The sequence below is a fragment of the Podarcis liolepis genome (genome assembly GCF_965112155.1).
Source record: "Podarcis liolepis genome assembly, chromosome: 8".
Lineage (NCBI taxonomy): Eukaryota > Metazoa > Chordata > Lepidosauria > Squamata > Lacertidae > Podarcis > Podarcis liolepis.
The window spans coordinates 29,013,302-29,032,658 of record NC_139560.1 but is presented as its reverse complement, the minus strand read 5'-3'; the positions used below and the strand labels follow the sequence as shown (position 1 = coordinate 29,032,658).

Below are 19,357 nucleotides of genomic sequence, written 5' to 3'. Positions count from 1 at the left end.
CTTTTCTCTTTTCCTTAAGGGTCTTACTCCCTCTTTTATTCTTTTTGCAGTAGCAGCACATAGTGCCCGACACTTAGCATTGCTGTAGAGCATGTGTTTTTTTTGGGGGGGGGGGAGTGGGGAGATGACCACCAAATACAGAGGCACAGCATATTATGCAAAATTGCACTCTTCAGGGAAGAGGGAGGCATGAAAACGATAATTCTCATGGAGCAATCTGTTCTGAGAAACTCTGACACAACTCTATTCCTAAACATATATCTTGCCTGGGGACATGGAGAGGAGGAAATCCAAACCATTCCTTCAGTATGATCGAACAAAGCTATTTTGGTAGCCATTTTCAGACTGGGGAGCACGTTGTAAGTTGCTTTTCTTGAGTTCCTCAAGAGGGGGCGTAGTTCTAGGGTCCAAATGGCTTGCCTGTGTATGACTCCATATTCAGGCCCTTCCATCAGTTGAAGCAGGGGTGAGGACCCCAGCCCCAGGAACTGAATGAAGCTCTCCAGACCTCTCTTATCTGCTCCTCAAAACTCTCCTAGGGCCCACCACCTCCCCAGACCACACCTCCTCACTGGCCCTACTTTGCAACATTTCCCCCTGGCTGTAATGTGTCCTTAAACTCTGATCATGCCCCTTGCTTGTCTAGATAGAGGATGGAGAGGGATGTATGAGTGTGTAGCGTTACCTGCCCACCACTGGCATGTGGGCCTTGGAAGGTCACCCAGAATGGAACGTGGCCCTTGGCCGGCAAAAGTTTCCTAAGTAGCAGAGTTCAGAACTTGGGAGGTCTCCTACCATTTATTTATTTTTTGCTAGATAGGCTAATGGTTTGACTCAGGAGAGAGAGAGAGAGTCTGTAAGTCATACAAATATATAACTGCACAAGATATGCTTAGCCAGGCTCTTTACGAAATTGATTTCTGTTCCTGTAGGTAAGGAATGAAAGAATTCCTTGGGGTGGAAAAAAAAATAAATCATGCCTGCAGATTCACATGATGGTTCAATTTCATTTCTTTAATAGGTGATAGCAACAAATAATTTCTTATGCTATTGAAGCCATGCTTTTATTGTGCAGGGCATTGACAAAACCTGCTGTAGTAATAGTAGTAATAATAATAATAATAATAATAATAATAATAATAATAATAATAATTGTAGCTGCAATAACACAGAAGGCTTCTAATTACTTTCAGCAGGAGAGAGGATACAGATCCAGTAGCAAACCATGCAATCAAATTATTTTTATCCCAACCATGTACAGGAAGTACACTGTGTGACACAGATACTGGTTCAAGATCTTTACTAGCAATGTTAATTTGAGTTTGTTGCCAGTTTTCGGCAAAGCATCTTCCTTCTGGCTGCTGAGTTTTCACTGTGGAGACAGAAGGATTGCACAGCAGCTGCGAGAAGGCCAGGCGGTATAGTACAGCCTATAAAGGCCAAACCTCTTCCTAACAAGAAGTTCTTAATCTGTGGTGGAAGGCCAAGCAGGAGGGGGGCAAGTGAACCTTTGAAGGTGCTTCACAGTCTGGGTGTAGTGAAAGAAAGAAAGAAAGAAAGAAAGAGAGAGAGAGAGAGAGAGAGAGAGAGAGAGAGAGCTCCCTTATGCAGATTGGAGCCAGCAAGTGTGCCTCTGTGAATTATCTAAATTAATGTTTTGTGTGTGCGAATTTCTTTCTTTCTTTCTTTCTTTCTTTCTTTCTTTCTTTCTTTCTTTCTTTGTTTACCCTCATCATTCACTCATAGTGTTGAAAAGAAAGTATATAGGTCCTTGATTATCATCCTCCCGCTGTATTCTTAGAAACATCATGCTCCTAAAAATAGGAGAACCTGAAAGGTAGATGCATCTCTGTGTTGCTGCCAGGTCATAGAATCATACAATTCATAGAGTTGGAAGGGACCCAAGGGTCATCTAGTCCAACCCCCTGCAATGCAGGAATCTCAGCTGAAGCATCCATGATAGATGGCCATCCAACCTCTGCTTAAAAACCTCCAAGGAAGGAGAGTCCACAAGCTCTAGCAGGAGTTCATTCCACTGTCGAACAACTCTTACTGCTGATAGATAGATAGATGATGATAGATAGATAGATAGATAGATAGATAGATAGATAGATAGATATAGATAGATAGATAGATAGATAGATAGATAGATAGTAGGTAGGTGATAGGTAGGTAGGTAGGTAGGTAGGTAGGTAGGTAGATATAGATAGATGATAGATAGATATAGATAGATAGGTAGATCCTTTTAGATATTTGAAGATGCCTTAACAAGTCTTGCCCTGTGGCCACCTATAATGCGTGTGATGTCACAAATTGGGCTTTCTTTCAACTTCACCTCCATTCACACCCACTTTTCCTTGGTTCAAATACAGAACCAAGGGAAGGATTGATTTCCTGGGGCCAGCAAAATGCCCCATGTTGTCCTGACTCTGCAATTATCTGAGGCCTAATTGTATTGGGAGTAAAATCCTCTTGTGAATTGACCTCTCCCGTTTTGTCCGTCTTCAGTCTGACACCAACTGTGCTTTGCCTTGCCAGTGCATTGCCAGTTCTATTGGTATGGCTAGGTCAGAAGAAAAACACCCAGAGGATGTTCAGTTTTACAGATTAAAGTCTATAAATGCTGAGCCGCAAGGCATAAACATCAAGATAGTGCTGACGTGTTCCCAGAGGACATGAAAATGCCAAAGAAACCTTTAATGTGAAAATGTCTAAGAATACAGTGACCTGGTCAAATGTCTGTGAATGGAAAGAAAGTCTAATAGGAGAAAAATATTGAGACTAATGTTACAACCCCAGAGATTCCCCCCCCCCATGGCAAGTTCCTCAGTATTTAATTTCTTTCCCCTCTCCTTCCCAACATATAGCTTAGCTTTAGAAGTTCAAAATGCTGAAAATCTGTGACCTTAACATTGCCATATTAAAATATTGTGGGAGAGTGGATTTATAATAAAAGATCACAGGATGAAATTTCCATTTTAATTATAGTCCACAATCTCCGGAATCCAGACAGAAGCCTTGCACAGGTGATAACATCCCAGAATAATTTCCTGCAATACTGTGAGGGGGTTACCTACTGTTATTATTTTCTCTTTTAAACAGATACTTTTGAAAGCATCTCAGGTACATATTTAAAACTGAGGAAGCGGTTTGACCTTTCATTTAATAACGCATTTATCTTAAAACTGCTGAAGATTGCATGGCAAATAATAAAACCAACTTCAGAAATCTCATGACTGCTCTTTCTTTACTGAAGCAAAGAGATCTGTGTAACAACCATCTCAATGCATTTTTGCCGAGACGAATTTGCCTGTTAGCATAATGTAAAAGCATCAGGCCAGTGCTCTTCTGTAGCAAAATGCCATGGCTCAGCTCTGTCAGCTCGCATGGCAGCATGTTTGGGTAGGGCAAACTGCAGTGTTCTGATGAGTCATTGCAGCAGCATTGTGAGACATGTTGCCCCAGTGTGATTGAGTGGTTCAGGGGTGGAGAACCACCAGCCCACAGACTAGTCATTGCCCATTAGGATGTCCAGTTTGGTCCTTGAGGCCATTTCCCCTAACCATGCCCATCTCTGAATCGGCTGATGTCACTGATGGGACTTCGGATGAGCAGAGGTGCTTTGCCAGTGCAGTATTATTTAGTGTACCATTAGATTCCTGATAAGGGGACGCAGGTGGCACTGTGGGTTAAACCACAGAGCCTAGGGCTTGCCGATCAGAAGCTCGGCGGTTCAAATCCTCGCGATTGGGTGAGCTCCCGTTGCTTGGTCCCTGCTCCTGCCAACCTAGCAGTTCGAAAGCACGTCAAAGTGCAAGTAGATAAATAGGTACCACTCCGGTGGGAAGGTAAACGGTGTTTCCGTGCGCTGCTCTGGTTCTCCAGAAGCGGCTTAGTCCTGCTGGCCACATGACCCGGAAGCTGTATGCCAGCTCCCTTGGCCACTAAAGCGAGATGAGCGCCACAACCCCAGAGTCGGTCACGACTGGACCTAATAGTCAGGGGTCCCTTTACCTAGATTTCTGATACCAAAATAAAACCCCAAATAAACAAACCATCTCCTGTGATTTTTAAAAAATGCTTTTTTAAAAAAAGGAATAGGTGATGAAGGACCCTATATATTTGCTAAATTTTAGGCTTGGGAGCAAGCTACTCATGATGTATGCAAATTGATGATCATATTTTCCTATTTTTTCTTTAGTGGAAGGTTAGATGGGATAAAAACATATTCCAGTTGATAGATAGCTAAATAAAAATATGCAGGGGACTGCTAGTTTGACTGAGGAAGGTCCATTTAACTCCTTACCTTTTGCCGTTAAGTTGCCCCAATTTAAATGGCTCCTAGTACCCCTGCTGCATTGAAATAAAGGCAAAATACCTTGGGAGACGTTAGTTTGACTCCTTTGTTTGTGAATTCTAGAAGGTCCATTAACACTGTGACATTGGTCGTAGAACAGGAGAAATATTGTGTGGCTTTTCTTAAACTAATTTTGGGGCAGATGCGTACACAGAAGAGTGGGGATGTAATTTCCCTACTTCTTCAGTAATTTTCTCTGTATATAAAAAAATTGAGACAGTATTTATTTTTCCTTTGCCAGAAAGATTTACCTTAGTATGACTCTTGAAAAAGAAAGCTCAACTAAAATTAATAGATCTGTGTCCTTAACGCATTCATGAGGCAGGTCTAGGAGGAAATGGGAGACAGGCAAAAATACAACTCAGTGACTGTGATATATGGGCAGGTAAAAGATGTGAATGTAGCTAGACTTTCAGATAGACATTACTGGTTTTTCTTTGGCAGCTGTATGAATGCTATATTAAAAGATAATGCCATCTCCAGAACGTGTGTTTCATCTACAAGTTATGCATTTTCATGCATCTCTGGAAATAGTCGCTTGGGAAATAGTCAGAAATGATGGCCCCCACAACTGCACTGTTGGTCTGTTTTCAGTTTTTCCCCTTCAGCTTTTGCTAAAATGGAATGACTCTAGATCAGCATATTACTCCAAGTCGGGGTGGTCCAATGTGTGGGCCATTTTCAGTGGCCCTAGACAGCATTTCACACCCACTCACCCCCCCACACACCTGCCCCTTCACTGCTTTCCCAAAGCCAGGTAAGCGAAGCACTGGGCTTTGGGAAGGAGGTGTGAGGGCCTTGACAGGGTCACAGAGTCCTCCCTCCTCCATCCCAAAACCTAGTTAGTGCTTTCCCAGCTTTGGGAAGAAGGTGGGAGTGCTCTAGGACCTTGTGTCTCTTTCCCAAAGCTCAGCGCCTCACTTAGCCATCTTTGAGAAGGCAGTGCAAGGGCTTGGGGTGGGGCATTAAATTTTGGCCTCACTCCCCACCACTGCCACGCAACAAGGCACAATGTAGCCTGCAAGTTCTGTGTCAAAGTACTCTTGCGGCCCACTAGGTATGAGAAGTTGAACTGCCCTTCTCAGAGAAGGATCACCTCTCTGAAAGTGCCTACAGCCAGGTAGAATAATCCCAAGAGATGGAGAGGTTTCATCTGCTGCTGCATTTTGCCTCTTGTAAAATGGTTGTTGCAGGCAGTTGAAGGAAGCCAATCCCCAGGGCAATCCGTAAATTTCCTTAATTCCACAAACACACAGACACAAAAAGACTGATAGTGTTTGGAGGTAATGTGGAAGCCAGTTAAGATGATTACTTGCCTTTAGTCCCGTAAAGTTAATGGAATGAGAAGTACTTTGGCTTAAGTGGTTTGTGATATGAATAGTCAATATATTAAAGCACTGCTTCATCCAAACTAACTCATTTTGGAATTTTGTATGATTTGATTTGCAAAACACCAGTGTGCAATGCCTGTTCAGAGAGTAAAGGAAGGAAGAGAAAATGACCTAAAAGAAAACGATAAACTAGAGACCAAAAAAACCTTGAAAAATGAATATGAATAAGAGAGAGAGGATTGCACCTCAGAAATGTGGGTCAATTCAGTTGCACATTTATCCAGTGTGATTATAATATTTGGGATAGAGCAGCAGCTGAAAGCTGTCTGGGGTGGGTGGGAGGAAATACAGAACTTTTGAGAGGTGACATGGTAGTCAGGTATGCTATTTAGACCAGGGATGAGAAACCTCCAGCCTGTGGGCCAAATTTGGCTTAGTAGGTCTCAATTTGGCCTGCGAGGCCATTTCTCCCAAATAATGTCCACCTACCTTACACCTGAAATCCTATGCTCTATCAGGTGTGGGGCACATGGAGATGCGGCTGTATTGGTTATGCAATCAAAATTCTCGTGGGCAACTTGATCACACAGCTGATCCTTGCAAAAAGAAGGGATTGAAGTCACCCCCTCCATCTGCTGAGGAACTGCATGACTGAGCTGCCTGTAGAGAACTCAATAACACAGCTGATCTCTGCAGAAAATATATTTGCAAGCCCTGTGCTCAGCACTTCCCAAGTGGTGAGCATATGGCTGTCTAAGCCCTTTGTGCAGTTCCCAAGCACCCAACCACCAGCTGGCTGTCAGGTAGCTTCACAAGCACTGTGCAAGGGACTTGGGCTGGTGGGTGGGACAACTCCCTGTTCATCATCTGATGTCATAATGATGTCAGGGTGATTGACAGGTGGGCTGCCTCCCCTGCCTATCTTAGCTGGGCCACAGCCAATTGGGACAGATAAGGATCTGGTCTGTTGGGTCAAAAAGTTATCCACCTCCAAAATAACTCCATGCATGAACTGCAGCAAAGAGGAATAGGTGAAGCCACCAAGTAGAAGGACCAGGAAGGGTTATGGCTCAGTGGTTGAGCACATGATTTGCATGCAGAAGGTCTGAGGTTCAATCCCCAGCATCTCCAGGTAAGGCTGGAGGTAACGCTGGGAAATATCCTCATCTGAAACCTTTGAAAGCTTCTGCTGATCAGTGTAGCCAATGCTGATCTAGATCAAACTATGGTCTGACTCACATGTCAACTCATATATGTTTCCCGTGTTCAGTCCTTGACATTTCGCTAAAAGGATCAGGTGGCAGGAAATGGGAATGTCTTCAGGCCCAGATCCTAGATGTCAACAGCCAGCCAAAGGAGATAAAAGGGGGAGGAAATGGACCATTATTCTCACCTTGTCCTAGTCAACTTCCCAACGTTCCTATGAATGAGACAGAACAAAGATCTTATGACAGGACAAAGTGGGCAGAAGAGTCAGAAAGAGCTGGGGACATAGGAAGAATGTAGGAAGTGTGGATTGGAGAGCCAGTGTGGTGTAGTGGTTAAGAGCAGTGGACTCGTAATCTGGTGAACTGGGTTCAATTCCCTGCTCCTCCACATGCAGCTGCTGGGTGACCTTGGGCCAGTCACACTTCTCTGAAGTCTCTCAGCCTCACTCACCTCACAGAGTGTTTGTTGTGGGGGAGGAAGGGAGATTGTTAGCCGCTTTGAGACTCCTTCGGGTAGTGATAAAGCGGGATATCAAATCTAAACTCTTCTTCTTCTTCTTCATTTACAGGCAGTAATGAACAGATTGGAATTTTTAGTGGAGTTACTCCTGCTAAGAGCAAGTGGTGTAGTGGTTAGGAGAAGTGGACTCATAATCTGGTGAACTGGGTTTGCTTCCCCGCTCCTCCACATGCAGCTGCTGGGTGACCTTGGACTAGTCATACTTCTCTGAAGTCTCTCAGCCTCACTCACCTCACAGAGTGTTTGTTGTGGGGGAGGAGGGGAAAGGAGAATGTTAGCCGCTTTGAGACTCCTTAGGGTAGTGATAAAGTGGGATATCAAATCCAAACTCTTCTCTTCCTTCTTCTTCTTCTTCTCCTTCTTCTTCTTCTAACATTCCATTTCACAAATTATTTTGTACAAGCTCTCCCCCCCCCTTGCAGTACATTTTAATTTAGATCTACAATATGTTTGCTTTCAGACATCAACATGGCAGGAGAGCCCAAACCATACAGACCTAAGCCTGGAAACAAGCGGCCACTTTCAGCTCTCTACAGGTAGGCTCATCTGCTCCTTACACTACCTAGGAACAGCTTCTGAGTCTTCAGGGTATGTTCCTCATGACGGTGAAAAATTATCTCTTAAATAAGGGTCCATCTTGTAATCCCTTGGCACAGGAACCTGGCCAGAAAATAAATAACTAAATGACGGCAACTTTGTCACCCATTCCTTGCCTCACTTTTTCTATTTATAGCTTAACATTCACTCCATTGTGGCTTTTTCCCACCAGAGACTAGGGCAAGTTCCCACCTGCACGCAGCATCTTACAACCCATCTGTGAATATTTGGGAATTAAGTAAGAGTCCCACCATATCATCCAACAATTCTTGGTGCCCTTTAGGACATATTAAAGTCAGCCATATGTACACAGTTGTCCTTATGGCAGCGGGTCTAATTTTAAGGGATTGGTAAAATCCTTTCTTTTTAACAGAGCATATTAATTAGTCTTATTGAGGGGTAAACAATTTAGAGCCATGGGGTTTGAAGGCCTCCCTAGTCCCAGAAGAACCTTCATGGTAAATAACCAGTTTTTTCACACACACACTATCCTGGAGTAAAGTGAGTGGCAAGTTGCTCAAGCAAGTGGTTGTCAACTGATTCCGAACTCTCTGGGATGACATCTGCTATCTAGATCCATTTCAAACCAGTTTCAGTCTGAGTTTGGCACCCATGGCTTTGGTTAACCTGGTTGGGTGAACTTAGACCAGGAGAAATGCAAAAGCAGTGCAAGTCTGCTAGTCCCGCTGAATTAATGGAAGTCCTCTCATGAGTGTAAGTAACTCTTTGGATCCCGGACATTATCTCTGGATTGGAATCACAATTGTTAGGAAATGTGTTCCTGGTTGAACCCAGCCCCCGCCCTCTTAAAAATAAGGACAGTACAGGCTGCTGCATAATAAGCAAGAATTGCATTTTGCCAGCACAATTCATCATTTACTTGTCAATATTAGCAGAGGAAGGAGGAATGCAAACATAAAATCTCTATCTTAGGGGTGTTAGGAAGGCAGCCTTCTATTGTTTTTGGATTACGTACAAGTAAGCATGTGCTGAAGTGCCACTGGTTGTTTGCATTAGAACAGTCAGCCCCGTTTTGCTATGCCAAGTCTGATGGGCTCATTACAGCTTGTTGATGCAGGGTAGAAAAAGGTCAGCTGGCATCAGCTTTATCCAAATAAGTATTGATGTAGCTAGGAAAGCAGTACTTGAAGATGACAGCTGAACGTATATTTCCTCCTACTATTGCTGTGGATCTCAGGGCTGTATCCATACTGATCCAATTCTGTGAAAGACATCAGATAGGCAAATCTGTTGCTGAAAAGCTGAGATCCGTCAAACCTTATCATCTTCAAGTGCAGGTGTTCAGAGCAAAATAAACTAAAATACGACAGGGCAGGGATGGTTATTGATTGCTGGGCTGCTTTCTTCTTTAGAATACTCACAAACTTATTTTATTTATTTATCTATCAGAATTGTTTATAGTCCTCCCTTTCTCCAAAGATTCTGTGGGTGGGTGGGGTAAACATCTCAAAATATGAGCTAGTGGAGTGTGGGGAGAGGAAATGGTAAGTGGGGGCATTGCAAGATAAAATATAACAACCCAGTCTGTAGCTGCTTTGCTACAGATCACCCTCTCTTGGTGGCATCTTACTGTCAAGGCCTTGCAAGACCAGGGCTGGAAGGGACAGAGGTAAGAGTACATAGCCCATGTCAGGCCAAGAGAAAGAGTCAGAGCACTGACTTAACATAGGGGTCCAGAGACAAGTCCAGGTCCAAAGCAGCCAACAGTGATCGGAGAGACCCCAGGCAGATATGTTGTCCCAGAAAGTAGATGGCCAGGTTCCAAAAGGAAGACGTGGGGCAGGATGATGACAGCTGCAAGTCTAACCTAGCACTGAATGATGAAGACTCAATATGCAACAATTGTATAAGGCCAGCAAATATCTCATTGGCTCTTCAGATCACCTGGCCTGGTGACTGTGGCTCCTCACCGTATCCACGATCTGGGTGGTGCTGCAACATGAGAGATACCTAGCCAATAATTCTCTCTGCTTGAGAGCTTCCCATGCCCTGGCATCTCATACTTAGTGATGTGAAGTGGCATTTGAGGTTTCGGGGCACAAGGTGACTGCAGATGATGTGGTTCTTCAAGTGTCTCAGCACAGTGATGGAGGATACTTAAGAAACCCCATAGGTGTCATGAATAAAAGCATTTAATGTGTGAAGGACTAGCGGCATATTAATATTCCTTATTAAATTTAAAGGTCTACTCATAAAACCCTTGATAATTACTATGTTTAGTCATACCTATCTTCTTTATATAGAGAGTAGTAAACTTATGTATATTGTTTTTGAACGACGTTACAAGTTTACTTGGCAGATAAAATTAAAAGTGGTATAATTAAAGCATAAGTGTAATGGAGAATACACTTTATCAGCAGGAGAACAATGGAAAGAAAGCTATGCTGGATTGCTCTTCATAAGGAACCACCCTGCACAATTATGGGTGCTGAGAGGTGATGAATAATGTGTGAATAAACCCCACGATTAGAGCGTATTCTTTTCCATGTAACGCTGCAGTTTTAACATCTTTATTTTAGTTTCGTTGCACTAAGTTACTAATTTAAATTAAAGAGCAATTTAAATGAAAGGCCAATGGATAATTGCTTTCCTCTATTGCCTGAAACTCTTTGAAGTAATTTACTGTATCACTACAAATCACCTAAAACCATTTAGTCAAATATACTAAGGTAGGGTCAAATGGAGGGCAGCTGTATTTTGAGCAAATTGAATCTCAACTCTTGAGAATGGATTTCAACCAGATTTTTAATTTCAGTGCTTTATCCATAGGTCATCACACATTCCCCCCCCGCTCCCTTTCTTTCAGAGAAATGCACCCCCAATTATATATTTTATCTGAATATTGAAGTTGTCCCTCTTGCCTTCATTGCAAAACTTTATAACTGTCCATTTGCTCCTGCTGGTCTTTGTTACAAAATTTTGTATTCCTTTCTTTCTTTTTTATATTTACTGGCTGCTTCTCCTTAATGGAGCTCAAGGTGTGATATACATTGCCCTCTGCCACTCCATTTTATCCTCACAACACAGAGAGATAGAGACTGACCCTGCTTCGTGGCTGGCTGGGGATTTGAATGTGGGTTTCCCCTGTTGTAATCAAAAACTCTAACCTCTACATCACAGTGTGCAGAAGGTCCTTTCTGAAGTCCACTGATGTTGGGTCAAATATTTTGGAACCCTTGGGAAATGTAGATGCCAGGTGAAAGTGGAAAATCTCAAGCGTGCAAAGAAGAATTCCCTCACACTGCCTATGATTTTCTTGGGTGCTTCTGTCCATCATGAAGATGGCGTTCTGGTGATGGTCATGATCTTCTGCCAGACTTCGGTCCTGGCAGATGCCCGGCATTGCCCTCCTGTGTGCCCAAAGCAGGAGTGGGAAACCTGTGGCCCTGCAGATGTTGTTGGACAGCAACTCCTGCCTGATCCACCTGGCATGGCCAAGAGTCAGGAGTGATGGAAGGTGGAATTCAACATCTGGTGGGCCACATATTCCCCACCCCAGACTACAACATATAACGTCAACCTTGTGCAGTATGTTATCAATGCGTTCTTTGAAAATATTTAACTATTTCACTGTATTGTTTGTTTAACAGACTTGAATCGAAGGAGCCTTTCCTGTCTGTTGGGTGAGTAAGAACCGGTAGCTGAGTATTGTAGTTTTGTTTTTAATTTCACAGGCTACCCAGCTCTCTTGATGTCTTCAACAAGATTTAGGGTTTAGTACCATCATTGCTTTACTGTGGCACTCATTAAAATTTGGGGGGATGGGGATAGAGGAGTGATCACAAAAAGCACTGTATTACACACAATACACACACAAACACACACACACACACACTTTGGTTGGAGATTTTTCTCAGAAACTACTCAGTTATACATAACTGGTGTAGTTCAATTTCCAACTACAGCATTGTCTTGCTTAATTTGAAGGTCTAATCACAAAGTGAGCAGCTATGCTGGTTTATTTAGTAGTACACTTAGCAGCAATCTAAGTAGCATTCATACTGGCCTGATGTTTTCTCTGATTTACTGGAAGTGAAATGTATTTTTTTCCTAATTTCTAATTTCCTAATTTCATTAACTTTTATTAGCCATAAACATATGATCAGATGAACATCCTAGCTAATTGTTTTTCCTCTGTGTGACCTTAATATATACCCTGAATAGTCTTCATAATGGAAAAAGTCAACTGAGCAAAGGATCACGTCCCCTTCCTTTATTGGTTACATTATTGCTTTCGTCTTCTGTTTCTGTCTCTTTCCTGTATGTGTTATCCAAAGAAATATTTTTGCTTGTGCTCTTTTGCAGTTGCATACAGACAACCATTTCCTTACCAGTTAATTTTTGCATTTTTTGTGATATTTCACTTGATGTAAAACTGAATTCTAGAAACCTAGCAGAGCCTACATAAGCCTTGACTCAAGTGCTCCATCTTCCCCTTTCTTATTCCAAAGTACATGAAGCAGAATTTCCCAAATTTGGGTCTCCAGCTGATTTTGGACTACAATTCCCATCATCCCTGACCACTGGTCCTGCTAGCTAGGAATGAAGGGAATTGTAGTCCAACAACCGCTGGAGACCCAAGTTTGGGAAACACTGTTTTAAAGCTGCTGGTTTTGATTTTGAACTTCCTTCCCCATGATATTCAATTTTAAGGAAGTGTGCCATGTTCTACCTATGCTTAGCTAACAAACCAGAATATCAAATCATAGTTTGATCCCAGTTTGCTTTATCTATCCATGGCTGGAATACGCCACAGTTCCTACAGATTCAGATATCCCGAAGTGCACAAGCATACCTTGGAGATAGTGTGAGTTTGGTTCCAGACCACTGCAATAGGCTGAATATTGCAATAAAGTTAGCCATCATTATTATTATTATTATTTGTTTCCCAGTACAGTGGACACTCCGGTTGCAAACGTGATCCGTGCGGGATGCACATTCGCAACCCACAGTGGCGCATCTGTGCACGCGCAGGTTGTGATTTGCCGCTTCTGCGCATGCGCGACCGCCAAAACCCGGAAGTAACCCATTCCTGTACTTCCAGGTTTTGGCGGTCCGTAACCCGAAAAGACACAACCTGTAGCGTCTGTAACCCAAGGTATGACTGTACATATAAAAGTTATGTTTGCACTATACTGCAGTCTATTAAGCCAGGCCCAACTGGCTGCAGAGGGAGAAAGGTGAAAACCCACTCCAGCCCTAGCCAGCTCCACTTCCATGGGGGGGGGGGACGGGACTTCCTTCCCCTGGAAGCAGCTAAGCTGCCTACAGCTGCACCCCTGTAATTAGTTCTAAAGTGGACACTTTTTACATTGGTACGGACGGGAGCCTGTTTATTCTGAAATCTCCCCAACACTTGAAGAAGAGCGGGAGACAGCCGTTGAAGGAGGTTTCCTTAAGAGACCTGGCTACCCGCAGTCGTATTGCACTAGGCAAAAAGCTATACTTCAAACAAAGGGCAGCTTTCTTTAGAGGATCAGTCTCTGAGCAACAAGCACTTCAGGTGAGTAGGTTTGAAGTGAGAAGGCTGAGCCAAGATTACCAAAAATAATCCTGCAAATTAGCTTTGCAAAAGGTTTAGCCGGTCAGATTGGTTAGAGAGACAAGAAGGCTGTAATTAACAGCAGTGATGGCGTGAGTGTTTTCACATCTATATCATAGCAGATTCCGATGAAGATCGCAAAGTAGCTATGCGTAGGAGTAAAGAAACAGGAAGCTAACGGATAAAAATGCAGGTGCGGTGGTAAAATGTAACTTTAAAAGTGGACAAAACATATTTCCCTCACCTCCATTTTGTTCATGGGAAACCCACAAACAGAACCCAAGCAAAACAGCACTCTCCCCATCTGTGATTCCCAGCAACTGATAATCAGAGGCATCCTGCTGCCAACAGTGATAGTGGAACATTTTGCCCAATGGCCACATCCATGCCTTTCTTTCCACGGCACAGGAATTGGGAACCTGTGTTCCTCTGGATAAAGTTGGGCTACAGCTGGTCACTCCAGCTGGGGCTAAAGGGATTTGGGGGTCCAACAACATCTGGAGGGACATAGGCTTCCCATGCCGTTATACAAGGAAATCGGCTCTGTTTACTGATTGTGTGCACAGTTTGATGATTCTGGCTCAGTATACAGCTTAGATGTATGTATTGTTTCATCTGCTCTAAACCTGCCTTCCCAAATGTGTTCACCGGAGTTTTTGGAGCCCCCACTCCTGTCAGACCCAGGTTTCTTCACTGGAAATGGGGGGGGGGGGACCAAGATGGTAAATGATATATTAGTAGCTTCTGCTGACCACAGGACTGAAAAGGATTTGGTGTTTTAAGTCTATTTTAAGTCAAGTGGGAGATAAAAAATCCATTACATGTTTGCAATTTAATTAACACAGCCTGTTCCTTCTTATTTCATTAAGGGCCCATTATAAGAGTAATCATGACTAGTGAAAGATTATCATTGCTTTTACCAGGTGCTTTGGCTAAGTAGGAAATTGCTTAAGGCCTCAACAGATCTCTGAAATTGCAAAGCAGCTTCTGTGGGCATCATGAGCAAAAAAAGACCTGTTTCAGAACGATCCCCGTTCATTTCGGTGAAGGGGTTTGCGAAAAGCTCTTCTTGGGGAGAGCATTCTACAAATGGGGAGCCACTACAGAAAAGGCCCTGTTCTTATGTTGCCACCCTCCGGATCTCACATGGAGGAGGCACACTAAGAAGGGCCTCACATGATGAACGCAGAGTCTGGGATGGTTTATGCCAAAGCTGGTGTGGCTAGAGGGAGAACTGAGTGGACTCACATATGTAACTCTTTACTTTTGTACAATAGGCTCCCATACAACATACAGAGGTTCTACACATACAAACATGCCTGCCTGCCTACATCCTTCATGCAAGCAAGAGGAATTACCATTCACCGCGGCAGTTCAGCCAGGCAAAAAGGCACTTAAGGACAGCCTGAAGCCAACACACAGAGCTGTTGTCCCATTAGGATTTTTGAGAGCTTTAGTCTAACAGTAATCGATACATGCAGTATATATATATATATATATATATATATATATATATGCTTTCGTAGATTTTCACGGGTACAGGAATGCAGGTTTTGGTGTCTTCGGGTGTCTTCCCGTGTAAGAGTTGGGGTGTCTAGGCGACGTTTCGACGAGGTCTCACTCGTCATCTTCAGGCTGGTGCTTTCGGCTTCTTGTTACTGGAACAGAGCGGGATCTCAGTGTTTGAGTTCCTATAAATACTGTAGAGGGGTGTGGTGTATTGCCTCAAAAGTTCTGGGCAGAGGGGAAGTTCCCAGGCTAGTGTTCTTTTCTTCTTTTGTTCCTTAATTACTTGAGGGATATCTTGAGTGATTTCTTGAGTGATATTCTGAGTACCACTTAGGTGGGTCATTAGGTGTGGATTAGTTGCTAAAGCCTTCGTGTCTTGACCTCTTGAATTTGTGAAGAGTTTTTCTGGGAAGATGGCTGTACTGCACTTAGTTGAGCTTTGGCTTGGCTTCGTGTATAGGGGCGAGCTGTGGTTTTGTGCCCTGTGCCAGCCAGATCTGTGTAGGGATTGCAGGGGGGTGCAGCATCCGGAGGTGCCACTATGGTTTGGTTACTGGATGGTGTCTGTAATTTATCTGTGGAGAGGGTCTGGGTTTGGGTCTGGTGTGGTTGATTGGGTTACGAATCAGGGTTACGAAGCTAATCCAAAAAGAAACACCCCCCAAAAACCAAGACACAGAAGAAAACAATGGCATGGCCCTCCTTCCTTATATCAAGGGCACTACAGATAAAATTAGCAAAATCCTCCATAAACACAATATCAAAACAGCCTTTTGCACCAACCAAAAAATAGCCAATATCCTCAGAAACCCCAAAGATAAAATCCAGTTGGAAAACCAAGGGGTCTATGAAATACCCTGCAAAGTCTGCCCAGCCACGTACATTGGACAAACAAACAGACGAATAAATGCACGTATCGCAGAACACAAGAATGCCGTCAAAAAAGAAGAAAAAACTTCCTCTCTTTTCCAACACATGAAAGAAACAGGACACGAAATTAATTTTGCAGATTCCAAATTGCTCTTTAACATGGAACATCACCACAAGAGAATAATCATGGAAGCCATCGAGATAGAGAAACACCCTCACAACATGAACAAGCGTGACGACACGTCCCGCCTGCCAGACATCTGGAAATTAGCCCTCCCCACAAAAACCGACACCAGAACCAGAGGCACACAGAACGCCATCACCAATCAACCACACCAGACCCAAACCCAGACCCTCTCCACAGATAAATTACAGACACCATCCAGTAGCCAAACCATAGTGGCACCTCCAGATGCTGCACCCCCCTGCAATCCCTACACAGATCTGGCTGGCACAGGGCACAAAACCACAGCTCGCCCCTATACACGAAGCCAAGCCAGAGCACAACTAAGTGCAGTACAGCCATCTTCTCAGAAAAACTCTTCACAAGCTCAAGAGGTCAAGACACGAAAGCTTTAGCAACTAATCCACACTTAATGACCCACCTAAGTGGTACTCAGAATATCACTCAAGAAATCACTCAAGATATCCCTCAAGTAATTAAGGAACAAAAGAAGAAAAGGCACACTAACCTGGGAACTTCCTCTCTGCCCAGAACGTTGGAGGCTATACACCACACCCCCTCAACAGTATTTATAGGAACTCAAACACTGAGATCCTGCTCTGTTCCAGTAACAAGAAGCCGAAAGCACCAGCCTGAAGATGACGAGTGAGACCTCGTCGAAACGTCGCCTAGACACCCCAACTCTTACACGGGAAGACACCCGAAGACACCAAAACCTGCATTCCTGTACCCGTGAAAATCTACGAAAGCATATATATATATATATATATATATATATATATAATAGTCCAGTAGCACCTTAGAGACCAACTAAGTTTGTTCTTGGTATGAGCTTTCAACAATTTTTTAATTTTATATATACAGTGGTACCTTGGGTTAAGTACTTAATTCGTTCCGGAGGTCCGTTCTTAACCTGAAACTTTTCTTAACCTGAAGCACCACTTTAGCTAATGGGGCTTCCTGCTGCTGCCGCCGCACCACCAGAGCACAATTTCTGTTCTCATCCTGAAGCAAAGTTCTTAACCTGAAGCAATATTTCTCAGTTAGCGGCGTCTGTAACCTGAAGTGTATGTAACCTGAGGTACCACTGTGTGTGTGTGTGTGTGTGTGTGTGTGTGTGTGTGTGTGTGTGTACTGTGTCAGACCAACACAGCTACCTACCTGAATCTAGATATATGTAGGGTGTGTGGTTGCGTAGTTTTCTCTTCTCATTGTGAGCTGAAGTCCTAATAAGATTCTGGAGCCCCCAGGCCTGCTATTAACTTTTTAAGAAACCTCCAGAGTACTTTCTAATGATGTGTTGAACATCACCATAGATTTATTCTCTAGGTAGAAGTTAAGACTTGGACCTAATGGCAAAATGCTTTCTCCTGCATTCTTGTATTTATTAAACCCTGGCTGCAGCCACACACTGAGTTACGTTTGCCTAGAGCAAAATGCACAATCAGCTGGCAAACATGACAAATCTGTTGCTTGTCTCCACTACTTCACACTGTAGTGTCAAATGCAGAGGAATTCTGGATGGAATTGTAATGAGTACCAAAACTAACCTTCCATTTCTGAAATGTCGTCGGGTTCTTAGCTAAACAAAAAACATACTTTCAACTGGTTCCAAGGAAACTGTATACAGGAGAGCGCTGTACTTTTGTTCAGCACCCTCTTCTACCTTATCACATCCATCCCATACATGGCTCCCCCTCCCCAAAGAATCTTGGGAGCTGTGGTTTGCTCATCACATAGCTGCAGTTCCGAGCACCCTTAATAAACTACAGTGCCCAAAATTCTTTAGGGGAAATAATGTGTTTTAATGTGTGGTATGGATGTGTCTGGAAGGAACTTGTAAGGCAGGAAGGGATCAAGAAATCTGTTTCCTTCCTTCCTTCCTTCCTTCCTTCCTTCCTTCCTTCCTTCCTTCCTTTCTTTCTTTCTTTCTTTCTTTCTTTCTTTCTTTCTTTCTTTCTTGGCATTTAGAACCTTCACCAAACACCAGGATGGGTTACACAAAGCCTAATACAATGTGTAATACACCTACGTTACTAAACCATGAATTAAACTAAATCAACAGCAATTGGAAACAGATTAGCACTTCAGTGGGAAGGCTCTTCTGATCTCATCCTCCAGTGCCAAAGGTCTTTGCAAAAGGATGTGTCTTCATAGAAGTTCATAGAACTGTAGAGTTGGAAGGGACCCTGAGGATCATCTAGTCCAGCCCCCTGCAATTCAGGACTATCCAGCTGTCCCATATGGGGATTGAACCTGCAACCTTGATGTTATCAGCACCACACTCCTGATCTGATATTGAAATGTATACCATGATTAGGTCAGAGTCAAACACACCTCTGAGAACCCCAGATATTGCCAAAATACCTGTAGAAGACTGCCACCTCTGCTCTTTTGTTTATTTATATTTTCTCAAATAAAAGGAAAATCCAAAATTGATGTATTAATGATAACCAGAACTGATGCAAGGTTAATATTCTTTGTGGCGCTTTCCACCACACCTGAATTTCATGTAAGCTCAGCCGAATCAGACTGCACTGGCAAAGTCACCTTTCATCATCCCTTAAGGCTAAGTTTTTCCTTCTTTGCCTTTCCGGCAGTGCCATTTAGTAAGTAATGTGTAAAGCTTTGTTTCATTGCAAAATCTACTCTTCATATAAAACAAAAAAGCCATTACCAAGTTGATGGAGTTCAGAATACCCTTTGGTTGCACATAGGTTTCAGCGAAGGACGTGTTTCATGTTCTACGTTATACTTTACCAGCTATAAACCTGTCTTAGTGTGCAGAGCATTCATAGAAAACAACAGATCTCTAAGGTCACTGTTGATGAGTAAAGATAATGATCTCTTACAGGGAGAAAACGGGGGAATGGAGGTCAAAAGGGCAAGCATATCACAAGTGAGAAGAAGAGGTTAACATTTTCAAGTCTTTCATGCCGTTCAGGGGAGATGGAGTAGGTTGCTGTAGGCTGTTCTGAGAAATTGTGATGGTTCGATTCAAAAAGACTATAGAAAAGCAATGGTGTGTCCACTGGCATTGCCTTGAGTAGTTGTAGAGACTTAAATGTTTTAAGTTACTTTGTACCTAAGTATAATAGAAGCACATATACTTTTGATTGCCTTGTTATTACCTACAAAGAAGGGGAGGTGAATATATCATCCATGGTCTAGTAACCTCTAGACGAGATGATCACACTACCGTAAAGTACAGTATATGG

At 43.1% G+C, this 19,357-nt stretch overlaps 1 protein-coding gene across 7 annotated transcripts in view; it reads left to right on the top strand.

Moving 5' to 3' along the window:
- The window catches only part of RALYL (RALY RNA binding protein like), a 263,198-nt gene that overhangs the window by 215,759 nt on the left and 28,082 nt on the right, over positions 1-19,357 (top strand). For all 7 annotated transcript variants that reach the window (XM_083517403.1, XM_083517405.1, XM_083517404.1 and 4 more), the window contains 2 exons: positions 7,877-7,952; positions 11,625-11,657. In XM_083517403.1, the coding sequence (XP_083373529.1) occupies positions 7,877-7,952; positions 11,625-11,657 (109 nt within the window). The remainder of the gene's footprint in view (positions 1-7,876; positions 7,953-11,624; positions 11,658-19,357) is intronic.